General features: G+C 38.1%; 6 protein-coding genes across 6 annotated transcripts; all 6 read left to right on the top strand.

Moving 5' to 3' along the window:
• Nucleotides 1–4,127: 4,127 nt before the first annotated feature.
• CBG16669 lies at nt 4,128–4,969 on the top strand (the record flags this gene model as incomplete). Its single annotated transcript, XM_045244080.1, has 4 exons — nt 4,128–4,310; nt 4,407–4,603; nt 4,662–4,728; nt 4,817–4,969. The coding sequence occupies 4 exons, from the start codon at nt 4,128–4,130 to the stop codon at nt 4,967–4,969; spliced, it is 600 nt and encodes a 199-aa protein (XP_045096030.1).
• A 1,871-nt stretch (nt 4,970–6,840) lies between these two features.
• On the top strand, nt 6,841–7,257 carry CBG25945 (the record flags this gene model as incomplete). Its single annotated transcript, XM_045244079.1, has 2 exons — nt 6,841–7,042; nt 7,175–7,257. 2 exons carry the CDS (start codon nt 6,841–6,843, stop codon nt 7,255–7,257), a joined length of 285 nt encoding a protein of 94 aa, XP_045099866.1.
• Nucleotides 7,258–8,331: 1,074 nt separating this feature from the next.
• On the top strand, nt 8,332–8,626 carry CBG25944 (the record flags this gene model as incomplete). The annotated part of the gene is made up of 2 exons (XM_045244078.1): nt 8,332–8,337; nt 8,378–8,626. 2 exons carry the CDS (start codon nt 8,332–8,334, stop codon nt 8,624–8,626), a joined length of 255 nt encoding a protein of 84 aa, XP_045099865.1.
• A 180-nt stretch (nt 8,627–8,806) lies between these two features.
• On the top strand, nt 8,807–8,992 carry CBG25943 (the record flags this gene model as incomplete). Its single annotated transcript, XM_045244077.1, has 1 exon — nt 8,807–8,992. The coding sequence occupies one exon, from the start codon at nt 8,807–8,809 to the stop codon at nt 8,990–8,992; it is 186 nt and encodes a 61-aa protein (XP_045099864.1).
• A 73-nt stretch (nt 8,993–9,065) lies between these two features.
• Nucleotides 9,066–16,737, top strand: CBG16668 (the record flags this gene model as incomplete). The annotated part of the gene is made up of 12 exons (XM_045244076.1): nt 9,066–9,236; nt 9,443–9,546; nt 9,591–10,728; nt 10,767–11,543; nt 11,592–12,354; nt 12,401–13,292; nt 13,337–14,470; nt 14,518–14,812; nt 14,858–15,472; nt 15,521–16,395; nt 16,446–16,572; nt 16,624–16,737. The coding sequence occupies 12 exons, from the start codon at nt 9,066–9,068 to the stop codon at nt 16,735–16,737; spliced, it is 7,005 nt and encodes a 2,334-aa protein (XP_045100813.1).
• A 234-nt stretch (nt 16,738–16,971) lies between these two features.
• On the top strand, nt 16,972–18,600 carry CBG16667 (the record flags this gene model as incomplete). Its single annotated transcript, XM_002641915.1, has 6 exons — nt 16,972–17,016; nt 17,187–17,298; nt 17,345–17,540; nt 17,585–17,882; nt 18,274–18,402; nt 18,448–18,600. 6 exons carry the CDS (start codon nt 16,972–16,974, stop codon nt 18,598–18,600), a joined length of 933 nt encoding a protein of 310 aa, XP_002641961.1.
• Between the last annotated feature and the right edge of the window lie 50 nt (nt 18,601–18,650).

Genomic DNA, 18,650 nt, shown 5'->3' with positions numbered 1-18,650 from the left:
GAACGGTGTAATGTTTCTTACTGTGTTTTTCATGAGAAGAAGCAAGTTTTTATAACACTAGATCAATATCAAGTATTGAAATGTCCTTCGGATAGGCTTAATAAGGTGATCCTATTTAATTTTTCTCCGGCCCTCTATTTTTTCACTTTGAACCAGTTTTTCTCTCAAATATATAAAAAAGTTGTCAAGGGATATACTTCATCATATCCCTTCTGTTAGTGGCTTTAAGTTATTGCCTGTTACTCTACCTAGTTAGGCGAACAATCTTTATTTCATTTTGTCATCACATATTCAAAAAATAAAACTATTTGGTTCAACTTAAAATTAGCTCTTTTCTAGAAACCACACTCAATGCAAATGTCCGTAGAATGTACCCAAATCTCTCGAGACATTGTTTCTTTTTCCCTTTTTCTCGTAAGTCTATATTTCAAACTTGAATGTATGCATAAGGATGCGAACATGAGAAATACTCGATTTTTCTTTTCCTCAACCCCCCGACATATTTTAAAAACAAAAAAAAACAAAAAACGGAAAAGAACGAAAGTCTCTAAAAACTACAGTATCCTCTCGTGGGAGACATAATTGGGTTCAAACAGAGTCGTCGTTGACGGATGACGCATCTCAGCGAAGACATTTTCAAATTTTCGTGTGGCGCAAATAAAATTAATGTGATTCTGGAATGGAATGGAAACGAAAAAGAAGACGTGCCGAGCGCGAAGACAACTTTTTGTAGTTGGGATTTCAGGAGGAAGAGGAAGAAAAGAAGATTCTGCTGAAAAAATATGTCTGAAAACAATCCAGGAGTTGGATGTTATAGCAAAAAAACGAAAGAGGGAACCGGAACCAAATTACATTTTTCTTCCCTGTCTCCATTTTTCCGCCCTGTTTGGTTCCATTTTTTCTTCGGAATTCTTCTTCTTTTTCTTCTTGTCGACTCCACTCCCACTCACATTTTCACCCTATTCTACCACTTCTCAAGTGCCTGACATTGATAGTTTCTTCCTTTTTATCTTCTTCTTCTATAATTTGAAATTTTGCATTTATTCACAATGGATAGATTCGTTGAAAATGGGCGGAGTTCTAGGGTGAGGCAGGGAAAGGGGGTGGAGTTTGGAACGAGGGCGTGAAGAGAGTACCCTCAAAACGTCAGTTCTATAGAACCCTGAAGAGTTTGATTCTAGGTGAGCGGCAGAAGCTCCTTTTTGAAGTGTTTTCTAGAATTTAGGGTAGTTCTGTAATTCGTTTCTGGAATCATACTATAAAAGTTTTCAAGATGTTTCTTTTGAGTCATATTTTTCATCTAACGTCATCTGGACTACGGTCTTTGTGCTCCGAGACTTTGTATCCTATTTCTGAACTTCACAAAACCTTCAAAAAAAAAAAAACAATCATGAGAAAATTGAGATACTAAGAATAATTAGGTGAACTTCTAAAGTATTTTTAGCATTTCTGCTTTTTGGAGGAATGACATAAATCGTTCAATTGTCAAATGAGACAGGAAAGGACTAATATACCTGTGGTCTAATTTAAGTGGTCATTACGGGCAAGAATTCGAGGGTGGGTGGAGCTTAGTTCCGGTAGCGAACTCCTTAAAGGAGCATTGAAAGGAGCATGTATTTTCGTAGGTATTTTCTGACAAATATTTCTCCCAGAATCCTGAAAAATCGCAAGAATAACTCTTAAAACAAAGAAAATTATTGAAAAATCGATGACATAGGCCAGAATCTAATTACGAAAACACATGCTTCTTTAAATGCCTTTAAGGATTTTAATGCCGGACGTAAGCCCCTCCCACGCTTGAATTTTCGGCCGCTACTGTGAACTACAGTAATCTCTGATTTCCGTATACGTTTTCTCCACCTTTAAAATTACACTTCAGTTTTTAGTTTCTTGTTATTTGAAAAAAAGGACTTTGTATGAGGATTATTGTAGTCTTTGTGGACACACTGACTCAAGATACGGCTAGGTATTTTTCCATATTTTCAATTTTTTCTCGTCACTTTATATTTTAACAAGAAAGTGACGAGTGCGTCTCCACTATATAAATAAGGGGAATGATTCTCATTACCGGAAAAATCTGGAACAACATCTGAAAAGCCCTCCACTGCGAACTCTTATTCACCTGTCCATCCCCTATTCCCCTTATTTTTTTCGTTGTTTTCTTTTTCTTTTGTCACAAATCCAATTACCTTTCACGAAAATGACCAATTTAGTCTTTTTTCTTTGTTGTGTCTCCAGCCGAAAAAAAAGAAAATTACCCGAACTTTGATGGCCTGCCAACGTGGTTTCTGGTATGCAAATCCGTCAGACACTTTCGACGATTCCGTGACTTTTTTGAAAAGAGAGGAGGTCCCCTTTTTTGAAGGAAACGGAATATAAATTGATAGATGAAAAAGCTTTTAGGCGACTTTTGGAGCGAGTGGTTTTTGCTGGATGTTGAGAAAAGAAGAGCGTTTTTTGAGAGGGTCGGAGAGAAGAGACCTTCAAGTGTGAACATACTTTGAAGACTATTTTTTAAAGCTGTCTGGCATTTACAGGGTGGCGCAAAATTACCCGGGCTTTTAAAAAGGGGGTACATCTGTAGACATGAGTATCTTGGAAGTACAAAAATTGGTAGAAAAATAATTTGAAGTTTGATTCAAAGCTTCTATTCTTTTCAAAGCAATTCCTCAAGTCTGGGTATTGTCATGGTTGTCCAAAGATGAAAGGTCTAATGTTTCTTGCACACCGTTATGATTCTCATGAGATGAAGCAACTTTGATAAAATAATTTGAGACTTGAACAGTTTACCAATGACTTATTGGAATTTCCGCACTCCAAATTTGAGCCCAGTACAACGCTTTCCTCAAAGTTTTAGCTTTTCCAAACTTGTGTCCAGGTAATTAGGCGCCACCCTGTGGGAGCTGTTTCTGCTTCAAAATCAAGCCACACCTACATTTCCAAAATTACGGAAAACTACCGTAATCCCCCCGGCCGAAAATGTCATCAAGCTTTTTTCGGACGTTCCCGTAGACCCATCGATCATATGATGTCAAGCTCTTCTTGCGGAGCATGGCAAATAGGTATTCAAATTTCTTGAAATGGTAGTCGGAGTTTCCAAAAATAACTTTTTGTACTTCTGAACGTTTTCTTTGTCATGAGTTTTTGAAATCTCAGGAAACTCAGGTAAAAATTTTCATGTTCAAGAATATCAGATTACATAGAGGCTTTGGGTTTTCTTGACATAGTTCGTTGCTGCTTTTTCAAAATTCAAAATTGAGAAGAAGAAGAAGATTTTTTAGTTCATTTTGTATCCATAGTTGTTCGTGTTTTTCAAATTCAATCTCAAGCATTTGTAGTATCTTTATGATTCATTCCTTCATAAAGAAAAGATACTTTAAAATAAGGGCGACAGAAGATTTTTCGGAGTTTCTTTGGAGTTACCGTATGCATTCTGAGCTAACGGTGTACAATACAATGCTCAGTGTTCGCTCTGAGTACATCTATCGTGCCCTTCTCTAGCGTCGCTCAGTCGGTTTGGCGCTTCACCTTGAATTTTCGCCACACAAGGTCAACTCCCGAGAAGCTCATATGGACGAAATTTCGAGACAATTGTCTTTGAAATTCAGTGACATTCAAAAGTGGACAACTCTTCTTCAAAACCGCCGAACACTATAGAGTTGTTGAAGTTTAGTGGTTCAAACTTCCTGTTTTCTTTCCCATTTTTTTTCTACCAGACCCTAGATAAGTCCCCATCTCCAATTTTCGACAAAAACACCTGTTTCCGGTCTCCTTCTCCTTCTTCGCTTTTTTTCTTCTTCTTTTCCTATTCTCCCATTTTGCTCCTCCTTTTTTCGTTTTTTGAATCCAATTTGTGGATGTGTCTTGCTCCGAAACTCCGCCCACCTGTTTGATTTAGGCGCTCATTCAAATTCAATTTTTCTCGCCTGACTTCATTCTTTTTTTCTTCTCTCCTTTATCCTCTTCTTCGCTTCTTCCATTCATCCTTGCTAAACCCCGAAGGTCACTCATCTTCATTTTTCTATTTTTCTTTCGAATTCTGAATTCTGAATTCTTTTGATTTAAATTTCAAAATGAAATTATATAAATTCTAGAAGTCACCAAAGTCTGTTTGGAGTTTTTCTAATATGCCTGTGGCAAAAGACAATCAATTTTGGGATGCTTTGATGGAGAATAAAGTGGCAAAGAAGTTGATCAAAAAGCACAAATGCAAAGCCAAGTGTGAGAATATTGATGAGTTGGCAAAACGGTACGAAGTCTCGAAGCAAGAAGTTGAGAAGGTAAACAAGAGTTTCTTCATGTCAGAAGAAGTGTGACTTGAATTATATTTGAAACAATCGAAAGTCGTAAACAGAACTTTGAAACTTGGGAAGCCAAGTACCTAAATAAACATTTTTTGATTTGAGGTCTTCAAAATCTTCCAACTTATGGATGATGATGGATCGGGAACTATTTCATCCTCGGAAGTAGCTAAAATGCTCAATGAGCTTGGCATCGACGTCTCCCCAAAAGTCGTTCAAGCTGTGATGAGAAGAGCGATGTCAGTGGAGACGGTCAAATTGACTTTGAGGAATTTCTTGCAGCGGTTACTTCTAAAATTAAGGTAGAGCTTTCCTTTTTTTTAGGTAGAGCTTTTCTTAACTACAAAAATTTTAGCTGAGCACCGTGAAAGCTGATGTGGAACTGATGCTCTCGAAAATTGACAATAATCCAGAGAAAGTGGTAAGTGTATACTTGAAAATTATGTGAAGTGGCTTGTTGAGAGTTCCTATATAAAGTTCCATATAAAGTTTGATCAAGTACGAGAGCTATTCAGATCACTGCCGAGGAGCTTGTTGTAGCTTGGAGCGAGACGGTTTCTACTAATATCACTGTCAAAGAAGCATTCGCTCTGATTCAGCAAGCGGATACTCAAGGACGTGGAAAGGCGACAATTCATGAATTCATCACAATGTGCCAGACTGTATAATTCTCCATCTGTACGCTTGCTCTCTATTCTCACTTAACCACATTCACTACGATCTCTAGCGATGTTTCTATTTAGTCTACGTTTTGAAAAAAAAAGTGTCTTCTTTATTCTATACTTCTCCCTCTCTCTCTCTCGCGAAAAACCAAACTTTGAATGAACTGTTTATAATGTCATCATTGAGTAATGCCAGTAATCTTATCAATATATTCAATTACAGACACTTACTCAACATTATGAAGATGTGGAAAATGTTTACTCATCAAGGAAATCATAAATGGACTCATATCCTTGATGACCTTGTTAAAGGATATAATAATCATTATCACACTTCAATAAAAATGACTCCAATACAGGCTTCAAAAATAGAAAATGAAAGTATTGTGTATAATAACTTATTTCCTTCGAAATTAGAAGGTGAATCTAATAATAAAATAGAAAATTCTACAAAATTCAAAATTGGTGATACCGTTAGAATTACTAAATATAAAGCTATTTTTGATAAAGGTTATTTACCAAACTGGAGTACTGAACAATTCAAAATTTCTGAAGTTCATCTTTCCCTAAAGGGGCCACCAATGTATTCTATCAAAGACTTAGCAGATGAGGAAATTAAAGGAAAGTTTTATGAAGAAGAACTTACACTTTATAATAACCCTAGTGAAGTATATAAAATCGAAAAAGTGATGAAACGTAGAACAAGAAACAAGTAAAAGAAGTATTTGTTAAATGGTATGGATATCCTGATAAGTTTAGTTCTTGGATTAAAGAGAGGAGGATCTTAATCATAAACTCAAAAAAGGCTTTAAATACTCAATTATTAAAATAATCTAGATGTATTTCAAGAGTCTCCTACGGATTCAGCGAAAGTAAGCTTCCTACAAGTGTCTGTGAATTCATACACTGACAACCTTAACTCTATTATCCTTGACTTCAACAATATTTTCTGATAGAATCAGACAGTAACATTTAGTACTTTGAGCAATGTTTTTAGCGAAGCTGGCTTTTATTGTAACATCAGGTCGAGATGCAATAATTCTATCATTCTGTTTTGATACATCAAATACTAAAAGTGGATAATAATAATAATACACATCTTCTTCCATGAAAATGTAATCCTTCATTGATTCATAATAACTATTTCTAAATTCTCTAGCAAAATTATATTATTGAACTGCATTAAATTTATCAAAGTCAAACTTCAGACATTCGTATGGATATCTTTCAATATTCAATTCAACATAAATTTCTTCAAGCCCACAATTATCGAATTTTGCAGCATTCAGATAATTGTTATCTCTAGCAGTTTGAAAAGCTATGACAAGGTATTTTATTTTATCATATTTAGTTCCAAGTTTCCAAGTAAATTCACGATTACCATTAGGGATATTATAACTCTCAAACTGACGAGATATAAAAGGCATTTGAATTAATTTATTACTTTCGAAGACATTCAAAAGTTTATTTTGCATCTCCAAGGAAGGCATAATTTTAGGAATTATCCATTGAAGCTTATTTATAGTCATTTTAGCTGTAAATTTAGTAGGATCACTAGAAGTAATGGAATTCTTGTTTTCTGGAGATCTGTAGAGCGATAGTTGATGCTTTCTTCCATAAACTACTTTGTTGTAACACTCCGAGAATCCAAAAATATGAGTCAGTGGAATACAGAAGGTTAGTAAGCCTTTTCTATTTTTAGTGTATTTATTTGTCTTATAATTCATGATATCCTTAGTCTCGAGGATCCAACCAAAAGTATTTTGTTTATTCATTGTTGAAGAATAAGTACGGAGGCCTTTCATAAGTGAAGCTCTTCCAGGATCAATGACATTTTCAACTTGCATACTGCTCCTAAAGAAAAGGAACCGGTTGATATGAGTATCAGGACACCACCCGAATCAAGAGATAACAGAGCAAGACCAGATGGAGAAGTAGAACCGATTCAGCTCTCCATGGACTCGTTATATCCGGGCTTTCGAACACCGAATGAAGTAAGATTGGAGACAAATAAACAGTTAACAGTTAATAGCTTAACAGATATCTCGAAGCGGAAAAATTTCAAAAACACTTCTAATTGTAAGGCGGAGGCGCAGACACATTTTCTCTGCGTCTCAACCTTTTTTTCTCACTTCAGACTACGATAACCTTATTTGAAAAGTTGATATTGACCGCAAAGACCTTTCGATTTTAAATTATTTACTTTTTCAGTTACTCTGGAAACAAAAATTCCAATCATTGCAATCGTTACAGTAACTATTAGAGTGTCGCCTCGCGAGAAATTTCTTGCATGACTCGCAATTTCTTGCTTTTGTCTCGTCTTGACGGGTCTTGTCTTGTCTTGCATAAATGCTTGTCTTGCCTTGCGTTCGCAAATGCTCGCATTGTCTCGTCTTGCAATTTCTCGTTCTCGCAAAAGCTCGCAATTTCTTATTTCACGTGCAAGACTCGCACTTCTTATGCGAGTCTTGCAAGTCTCCCAATTTGTCTCGCATAATACACCTATTTAGGTCAACATTCGTGAAAAAGTGTTAACGTTAAAAATAAATTCAAAAAAATTCCAAATTTCTAAAAAACCCTTTTCGCCGATCCACAAAATGAAAATTCCACTCTGGAAATGAGAGATTTTGAAGGTTTTGAAGCTCTGAATGCGACGAATTTCTAGATTCTGGCCCTTATACGCAAAGACTTTTAATTTTATGAAATCCAAATTCCTGATTCCGGATTTCCGGATTACCGGTGTACCAGATTTTCGAATTTCTGGTTTTCTGGATTTCTGAATTTCCGGATTACCAGATTACCGGATGAATCCAGAAATTCGAAAATCGAAAATTCAAGAATCCGGAATTCCGAAAACCTGGAAATCAAGAATCCTGAAATTTCAGGATTTTTGATTTTCGGGTTCCCGGATTTCCGGATTTCCAAATTTCCAAAATGTTGAATTTTCGAATTTCTGTAATCCTGGATTGTCGGATTTATCGGCGTCTGGATTTCAGAATTTCAGGATTCTTGATTTCCAGGTTTCCGGAATTCCGGATTCTCGAATTTTCAAATTTCAAATTTCTGGGTTTCCGGAATTCGAATTTCTTGATTCATCCGGTAATCCGTTTTTCAGAAATCCAGAAAACCAGAAATTCGAAAATCCGGTAAACCGGTAATCCGAAAATCCGGAATCCGGAATTTGGATTCTATGTGAAAAAGGCTTTGCGTATAAGGGTCATAACCTTAGAATTCATCGAATTCAGAGCTTCAAAGCATTCAAAATCTCTCATTTTCAGAGTGGAATTGTCATTTTGTGGATCGGCGAAAAGGGTTTTTTTGGAAATTTGGAATTTTTTTGAATTTATTTTTCATGTTAACACTTTTTCATGAATGTTGACCTAAATAGGTGTATTATGCGAGAAAAATTGGGAGACTTGCAAGACTCGCATAAGAAGTGCGAGTCTTGCACGTGAAATAAGAAATTGCGAGCTTTTGCGAGAACGAGAAATTGCAAGACGAGACAATGCGAGCATTTGCGAACGCAAGGCAAGACAAGCATTTATGCAAGACAAGCCAAGACGAGTCCCGAAAATTTCTTGCAAGACTTGCAAGAATTCTCGTTCTTGCCGAACTCCATTGCTCGCGAGAGGGAACTCTAGTAACTATCTCCCTCAAGATTAATTCTAATTTTTGTGATTTTTTCTTTCAAAATTTTTATTATTTTTTCTTTCAAGTTTTTGTGATTTTTTATTTCTATAATTTTAAAATTTTATTCCGATGCTTTTTCTTCTTTCTTTCTCCTGTTTCAATGCTTCATTTTTCCTCCTGTTTCAATGCTTCCCGAAAGAACCTCGATAATATATGATTTTGCTTCTCTTTTACCCCTTTTACCTGTATTTGCCTCCATGCTTTCTATATTTTCCCAGGATATTTAGTCTGCGTTTTTTAGATCCCGAAACAGTTTTTCTCGGTGAAAAAAAAAATTCTCACGTCAAATTCATTATTATTATTAATAAACTTACAAACTTATTTACAGATATTTTCTAAAATATCAGTCTTCCAGGTCAAAACCAACTTGGAAAGCCGAAACCCTCGCAGAAAGCAGAATGTATTTAGGTTTATGTTGATTTTCAAATCAATTCTCGCAATCAATACTATCCTAAAACCCAGCGCAGACTCGTTTTCCACTTTATTGCATAAATACTTCTGTTTCAATGTTGTTGCAAAATGCCGAATTTTCCAGGTCTCGCTGCGATCTGTGCGTTTTTGCGTGAAGAGCGTTGCGGGCTTTGCATCAGAACATACGACATACATGGCGCCTGTCTTTGAAAAAATTTGTGTGACACTCCCAAATTAAGCAAAAGCTGGGAAGACAGACCGTTTTTCTATCTAATAAACTCTAAATATGAGATCTGAATTTGCGAACGAAGAAGTCGTTCGTGAAATATCGGTTCGTTTGAACAGAGAATTCAAATTCTATCTGAATTTCAAGTTTAGGGTCGTCGTGTTCATGTTCTTCAGAAGTTCGTCGATTTCGAGAATAAGGCTATTAATAAGCGAGAGTTACTACTTCAATCCTGCAAGCTCCAGCTCTTTCTTCGGTAGATTATCGAATGTTGAAGAAAATTTCAATCCATATTTCCAGATCTTCTCGTGACTTCGTACAAATCGTTGATTCGTTGATTGAAACCGCCGAATCCATCCATCTTCGGCACGATCCCGAACATCTGGCTCGTGCCCAAAAGATTCTTGGGAGGTTACGTGGCGAAGTCGATGGGAAACGGCATTCCGTCCCATCCTTGGAACGCGAAGCAGACGCTCTTCTTGAGAATGGTCACTATGCTGCGGAAGATATTCAAGTGAGTATATCTATCGTAAATACACTGCAAAATGTATCTGCGGTGACCGAAAATTTTTATCTCCCCCGTTCTCTATTACAGAAAACAATTTCGGACGTCCGCTCTCGCTGGGAGCACCTATTGCAACTTCTCAAATTGAAGCAGCTACAAGTTCAGACAGAACTGGAATCAATCGATTTCGGACGAAAATGCTCATCGATTCTGGATTGGATGACGAAGACTAAAGCTATCGAACATCCTTCCAAACAGATATTTGATGAGATTCGAAAATACGCATTCATCTGGAATGAGATTTCAGCCACTTATCAGCAATTTCCGGAACCTTCATCAATTGATACTGAGAACTTTGAAAGTGTACGGGATAGTTGGTACGATTTCCAACAATACGTTGATGCCATCCACCGCGAGCTTGACGATAACGAACGCCTTCAAAAGTTTGTCGACAATGCTGAGCATCTGAATATTTGGATGAGAGACAAGGAACGAGAAATTCACGACAAGTACTCCAATTTGAACGTTGAAGAAGCTATGAAATATCGCAAAACTATCGATATCGAAATAAAAAGTACTGAGCAACGTATCAAAGATCTCAAAGAACAAGCGACTGATCCCAACAGTAATGAGAATTTCCAAAATCATCCCGAGCTTCTGAATCAAGTTGTGCAAGTGGAAAAGACGTTCAAGTCGTTTCAAAAATACATCCAGAAATGGAGATCCGACTTGGAATTTGCTGCTGAGTTGGACACTCTCCTCAAAGAAGCTGAAAACATTCGTTTCTGGTGTTCTGAAAAAGTTGAAAATCTACAAGTAATGGAACAGTCAGATTCTGTGGATTGCGACGAAATAGCAATGTGGATTGAGACGAATAACTTTGATTTCAAGTCATGGGATAGTGTTGTCGATCAGTTCGTAGCAAGTGCAGAGGTTGTTTAATTGAATGTTTTCGTTTCCTTAACAATGAGTTTCAGAAACTTCTCGTAAATGGTTCCGATGAAGACATAGAGAAGGAAGTTGAAAAAATCAAGTCACTGTATAGTCAAACGAAAGAGGAGTCGAAGGCTTGCAATGAACTCTTGAAGATTCGCATGGAAACTATCAGTCTTGAGATTCTTATTTATCAAACACACCAAAAAGCTTCTCATTTGGTCTCTGTCCTCCAAAAGAATGAAGACATCAATGTACTAAAAGTGGAAGACGCAGAAACAGAGCTCAGAATGCTTACGGGTGTAGCCGTTCGATGTGCATCTGTGATTGAACAAATCGAAACTATCGAATACAAGATTGATCAAAACAGAAAACAGCTTCCACTTTTAAGCAGTAACGCAAACGAACAGCTAGAAGAACTGTCTACGATGAAGAGTATTCTAGAAAGTTCTCCCGAAGAGAGAACGGCTCAACTGAAACATTTCCTCGATGCTGCTCACATTATTGAGAATTGTCGGGATATCAGGAAACATATCGAGACGATTTGGCAGAGTTTGCAGGAAGGAAGAAAGAAGCGCGATAGTACTCAACCACTAAAAGAACAAGTTGACTCACTAATGAACGAAATGCAAGTTTTGAACTTGAATGACGATGAAAAAATAAAAGCGGAAGATGAACTGACTCGTGCAAAGAAAACATTAGAACAAGTTGAAGTGGAGCAAGATAGACTCACTAAGCAGAGTAATGCAAGAAGAGAAGCTAAAAAAACGGAGAAGTTTGTAGAAAGAGTTCATCAGTGGATGGAAGACAGTTTGGTGGGTTAGAAAAGCATTAAGCCCATGAAATAGTTCTTGTTTTTCCAGAAAGACGACGATGAAACCGATTTTTCTTCTCACAATCAAAATCTTCATAGTTATCTTGCTAACAACAAACATCTTGTTTCTACCGCAAATGCATACAAGGATTCTATCGAGAAAAAGCGAGCCGGACTAACTGAAACTGATGACTATGAACAGAAGTGCCTTCTTGATGGAATTCAGAATGCTCTTGAAAACTTTAACGAGCAAGTACTGCAGAAAATTGATGATACTGAAAACCGTATCAAAAGTTCCGAGAGATTGTCAGAGCTTCATTCTCAAAACGACTGGATTCGAGTAAAGATCAGATCGCTCAGCGTTGAACCAATTTGGGATTCCTTGCTCATAGCACAAAAGATGAATCGCCGCTATGAGAAAGATTCTGAAGAGATCGAAAGTCGTCGAAAACACATAAACGAGGTCTACTTATTTTTCATTTATTGTGTATTTTCCAGATTTCAGATAGTAACAGGCAGTGTTTCTGTCGAACATCAACCAATTCTGGATGAAATTGAGAACAACTGGAGCCGTATGAAAGCAATGTTTGATGAAAGAGGAGGCATCTTAGAGAGAATGATCAAACTTTACGAATACGACGAAGAGTCTAATACTACATCCGAGTGGTTGGGTGAGAAGATGATGTATGCTGATGCTATGGAGCCTAAAGAAGACGAAACGTTCAATAAAGTCATGGTTAAGAAGTTGGAAGCATTGGCCGATGAAGTGGAAAGCTATAAACCGAAAATCGTTGAGAATCATGCACTTCTTGGTCTGTACACCATGTATCTGAAACAATAATCATACAGTATTTTCAGAAGACGCTCTTGTCACTCCCAAAACGAAGGATTCGGTATCTCAGCAAGTCATCAAGCTGAAATCTGCTCTCACTAGAAAGCAAGGCGAAATCGAGTCGGATTATGTCGCTTTGAAAAGAATGGTGGATAAGAAGCTGGAAAATCTCCGAACATTGCTTCAGGATGCAGATATCATCCGCGAAATCGGTGATATGGAGAGATGGATTGAGGAAGAAGGAAACTTGCTCAACAGATGCTTAGCAGCAGACTCTGAAGAGCTTCCAATGAAAATAGATGATGTGATGGCGAATGTTCAAAGAAGAAGATCCAATTTGACTGATATCAAGTGTTCTGCTATGGGAGGTGGACAATTACAGACACAAAAGGTGGACGATGCATTTGACATGCTCGACATTTTCTCGTTTGAAGTGGATAGAATCAAACAAAAAGCCAGCCGTTCTGCACTTTTCAAAAAGTTAAAAACAGAGGCCGAAGATGTGATCGATGCTATCCAAGAGACGCAAGAGAGAATCGATTCGTATCCAAGTTTGAGTAGGAAGAATGGAGTTTTCCAAGAACTGCCTAATCTCGACGGGGATTTAGAGACTTTGAGACGCAGAGTGGTTGCTTCTCTTGACAAAGCCAAAGAAGTTCGAGCTGCAAACGCTGATTTGGCTCCACAAGTGTATGATCTTGAAGAACGTATAGAGAAAGAGTGGACTGATGTTAGCAAAGCTGCTGAAAACCGAAAGAAGCGAATGGAAAGAGGAAAGCTTTTTGCTGATTTGGAAAATGAATTGCTTGATATGGAACATTGGGTAGACACTTTCAACGAGAAAGTAATTGTTGTCATTGGAGACATTCATGATGCGTTGGGTGTGCAAGTTGGATTGGAATCTATTGATACTTGGAGGTGAGTTCGAATCAAGTGGCAACATTTCAGATCTTATTTTTCAGAGAGGAGCTTTCACATCGTGTTGATCAGTTGAACGACGTCAAGAATGGTTTGGCATCGGTCTTGAACACTATTCCCAATCAAGACCAAAGAAATGAATGGTTGGAAAGAGTGTCGAATATCGAGAGCGATCTCGTGAAGGCTCGACAAACGATTGATGCGAAACAAGATGAGCTCAGCGAGTTTTCTCATGTTCTAGTAGCGGAACGAAACTGCGAGCGACTGTTCAACTGGGCAGTTAATAAGAGGGAGAAATTGGAGCTGGATGCTGCAACGTGTAATGCGAAAACAGTGATTCGAAAAATGAACGAAGTGGAAAAGATGATGATCAGTCGTGCCGGAGAGGTGGACGAGCTACGCGATTTTCTCGAGAAACTCAAAGAAAGCAATAAGCCTAGCACCTTCAAAAGCACCGAGTTGGGGGAGAAATTCGAACGGTTGGACGATGAGTGGAGATATCTGGAAGAAGAACTGAAAAGGAAGGAAAGAGACCTGAATGAGTCAATGTCACAGTTGCTGCTCGACGAGCAATTTGAAAAAATCCAGCAGTGGATTGAAGAGCGTACTGAGTTGTTGGAAGGAGAAAAATCTACAGAGAACAAACCAAGTGATATAGAAAGACGTCAAAAACAATACGAAAAATTGGCGTCGGAAATCAATGAATATCTCCCAGTATACGAAGACTTCTTAACCAACGATCATATAGAACATGACAAAGTTCACATTATCCGAGAAATGTGGAGTAGTCTGATAGAAACGACAACGATTCACCAGAAGTCGCTGGCCCAAGAGGTTCAGAAAAATCGACTTCGCGATCTTCTGGATGATATAGGAAACTGGTTGACGGACTCTGAAACAGAAGTTCATTCATTTGTGAATTTCACCACTCTTTACAATAATGTGGATGCAGAAAAAGCGTCTCGACGTTTGAAATCACTCAACGAGCAAGCCGGAGAGAAAGATGATCTTCTGAGACGCGTACGTCAAGATGGAGACACTAAGGAGATTGTAGAGAAGTTGAAAGCCGGCATTTCCGAACTCAAATTGCTAATCAAAGCAAATTACGAAGATCTCGAAGTGTGGAAAAACATGCAAGACATTGTGAAGTCTATCGATGATGAGATATGCTGGTATAAGTGAGTCAGACTTCAATTCTTCTGAAAATATTCTTACTGATTTTCAGAGAAATCAGTGTTATCGTTTCTACCACGGACGTCGGTCATGATTCTTCTTCTCTTGAAGTTATCCGACGCAAACATCAGCGTCTTCTTCTTGAATCTGAACGACGCAAGCAGAAGGTGTCAAAAATTGTGGACCGTACAACTGAATTGATGTCTGGTCCTCGTCGTCCATCTCTGGATTCCAAAATTGATGAGATTGACGAGAAATTAGCTCAATTGACTGAATTGTTAGAGAATAATAACCAGATCGCCAAAATTCGCACGAATCGCTTGGAAAAATGGGCTGAATATTTCATTGTGAGTCGGATTTCTGTAATTACAAGCGTTCAAAAATGTTTGCAGGTAATTGATGAGATCCGAGAGAAAGAACATGTTCTTGACCAAATTTGTATTATGAAAAATGGATCACAAGACGCAGTTCTGGCTGAAGTTGAACGTAAATGTGGTTTATTGAAGACTATTGGTGATCAGATGGACACGTTGAAGCAAAGCGCGGAAGCATTCACAAACGATGAAATTATTCGTTCAAAAGCCGCTGAGAATGCTGTTGAGAAACTCCGAGTCAAATGGTTAGAAGTGGTGAATATGATGGAAGAGAAGTATCGTAAACTCAAGGAAGCTATGGACTCGTCGAAGTTTGCTTGGAAATGCGATACAGCAAATCATTGCATTCGTGATCAAGAAGAAAAGATTTCGAATCTCGTTCGTCAACAGAAACCAACAAGCAATTTCGAAGTTGCTGCTTATCATGCAACCACTAATTTCGTCGAGACTTACACAAATGAAACCATTGAGAAACTGACACAGATCTCAGGACAGCTTCCAGATCCAGTTGAAGCAGATCGAAAACTGGCAACTGTGTTAGATAGATTGAGTTCGTTGAAAAAGCAGTTGGAACTTCTAGCTGAGAAAATAGACAACGACGGACAACGAAAAAGACGAATTCAAAGCATTCAAGTGGGTTTTTTGATTTCTTCCTAAAAAGAAACCTCCTATTACTTATAGGATGACTATTCAAAAAGAGCATGTGAATTGGGTAACTGGCTGGAGCAGGCGGAGGAAGAAGTTTCTGATGTTGTGTGGTTCCAAACAAAGGAGTCATCCGAAGATTGTCGTCACACTCTTATTCGAATTCTCGAACTTCTCCGAAACGACAAAGCTGAGCTTCTCGGTGAGCTCGAACTACTCGAGGTCGAGCTAGCTGAGTTGAACGAGGATGTCAGTACCTTCACTTGGCATTCGTATGAATCTCTTGCCAGTCGTATGGAAAGACTTGATCAGACCATTACTGATCGCGTCAGAGTTGTGGATGGAGAAATCAACAGACACATGGAAAACGAAAAAATTTGCGAAGATGCCGCGAGTTGCCTACAAATGTGTCGAAATGTGATCTTGGAAGTGAAGAAGGAGATTAATCAGCTTCACAACATGAAGTTGGACGATCAGCGGGACAAACTGATGGATTTGATTGAGAAAGTCCAAGGGAGTGGAATGGTGCGAGAACTTGAGAAATGGAGAAGCCTAATGGGATCTCGTTATATTTTCTCCAACAAGTTTTCCTCTGCAACACCACACGGAGTTTTGGTCGAGGCCTGTCATTGTCTGGAGCTGATGAGTTCCATGCTGCGTTCGGTGGAACAATCAATTTCAGAAAGAAACAGCAGTGGTGTGACGGAAAAGCAGATCCGTGAATTTGAGCTAGCCTTTGAGTACTTCGATCGGGTAACCTTCTTCAAAACTACAGAACTTATATGTTATTTTCAGGAGAAAAAAGGATGGCTCGATTATGAGCATTTCGAGCTGTGCATCAAGTCTCAAGGCTACGATTTCTCCATCGAAACAGCTACCTCCGAAACCATGAAGTTCTTGGATCCAACAAAGTGATAATTTTTTCCTAGTTTTATAATTAAACAATGATTCATGTTTACAGTAGTGGACGTATTCTTAAAACTGAATATATGCGCTGGATGGTGAAGAACGAGACTACAAACATTCTTGACGATCACTCTGCCATTGAAGATGCTCTGAAAAGTCTGGATGCCAGAAAAATCTCGGATGTATGAATCATATTGTAGAACAATAACCAAATCCTCCAGTTTATTTTACAGAGTATGTCACGAAAAGAGGCGGAGTTTTTCATGAGAAAGATTGCGATGCACACGGAGACGTTCACCGAGCATGTGCACCTTGAGTACAAGGACTTTGTTGACTCGTTTTATTAAATAAATAGGTTTTTTTTGTAATGCATTCATTTATTAGTTTTTAAGATTCAAGACATTTTCTTCGAATGCAGTCAATAAATGTTTTTAAAATTTGTGTCAATATGTTGCTGCCTACGTTTTGTGTCAATGTGGAAATGCGTGTGACTCGCGTATCGTATTGATTTTTATTTCGTCGTTGCGCCCTGCTGGCTCGTAGCCGCCTCTCATTCGAATCACTCGTTTTTTTTTAGGAAAATGTACACAATTAGAAAACGGAAAGTTCCTGAGTTACCGAAAAGTGTAAGTTGTTTCATATTGGTATCTTTAAAATAAACAATAAGAATAACACATGTCGTTGTTTTCAAAATATGTTCCTAAAACCCAAATTTACAAAATCCCAATGTGTGGTTCAGTACAGGGGTTCTTTTGTTGCCTCGAAATAAATTGCAATGAATTATTGAAAATTTCAGATTCTACGAAGAGAAAGCAAAAAGCCAGATACTCCCAGAAAAGTTGGGTTTTATGATGACATAGGAAAACCTCTTGTTGATTATCGTTATCTTCCGTCCCGAGACAGTGAGGGTGAGTTTCAAAACAGCTAAGTACTTCCTATTTACTGATTTTTCAGCAACAATCGATCATTCTCTTTATGCACACGCATCGGGAAAACTGATATGCCATCCGGATAATGTTGTTAATCATGTGAAATGGAGTTTGTTACCAGTTAAAAACGCTAAAAAGCCGCACACAGGACCATCAGAAATGAGAAAAATCGAGGAGAAAAGACTGGATGATAATAATATTTCAAGAGCTCCATTGTTTGGGTGAGATTAAAAATATTGAAATTCCTTTCAATTTCATCTTTCAGAACATCCGATATATTCGAACCTCCAAATTTGATAGCTGATGCCAACCTTCGCGCTCAAAAACCGGTCCCAAATATTCCTTTGACAAATGATTTTGATGATATTCCTCAAGTATCAGAACCTCAACATACTTATGAACAAGTATTCGAGACCGGTCCAGAATTTGTCGCAGAAGTGAACGAGCCTGCCAAACCGCAATCGAGTTCAGTGTTTGATCTGTTGAATCAGCTGAAGCAACGCGGTTTCTTGGCCCCGGCGGAGCAACAACCACAACCATTTTTGGATAATACCAATCCAATGGTACTGAACAATTATTCTATATTGATAATAAACTGTGCATTCATTGGGGTGAAAAGCTATAATAGTCAAGGAAAACGTATAAACACAAGAAAGAGAAGCAGAGTCAGCATATTTGTTTAGGCGGTTACAGTTCTATTTCATTTCCAAGTATATGAAAACGGTTCCTCCTGAAAGTGAACCTGTTCTGTCTTGATGTATGGAACTTCTGAAATTCAGAACCGTGATCATTGCCACTCCGTTCAGTATCCCATGTACGAATAAACAAAATCTTCTATGGCTTTTCAAAGAGGAATCCGTCTTTTCGTTATTACAAACTCCCACTGTTAACGAATAGCATATCATTCAAAAGATTGTAACTTGTATCACCAATTGCTCAATTTTTCGTTTTCAGCCATCGTATAGACCTTCACCGAAGTTCTCCTATAATGGACGGAGTCGTGGACCGTGTATTCACTACATAACGAAACCAAAAGGATGTTTGCACGGAGATAGATGTCGGTTTGAGCATGACGATATTAAGGTGAGGTATAATAATCGTTGGCCTTCGTGACCCAAAACATTTCAGAGAGCCAACTATCAAAAAGATCTTCAAACTGGGACTCTGAGAAGCGACACTTGGCGATACAACAATCCACGACAACGCCGTACTCCATACAGAAATCCAGGAGAACGTCAAAGTCGTTTTGATCGTTCGAGAAGCCCTCAGACTGTTTCATGAACTTTGATGGAATGCCCCGAATCTTTATGTAGTATTGCGTTTTCTACTTC

The sequence above is a fragment of the Caenorhabditis briggsae genome (assembly GCF_000004555.2).
Source record: "Caenorhabditis briggsae complete genome, chrIII, whole genome shotgun sequence".
In the NCBI taxonomy this organism is placed as follows: domain Eukaryota; kingdom Metazoa; phylum Nematoda; class Chromadorea; order Rhabditida; family Rhabditidae; genus Caenorhabditis; species Caenorhabditis briggsae.
The sequence above is the reverse complement of the archived record's forward strand: the minus strand, read 5'-3'. Positions and strand labels throughout refer to the sequence as shown.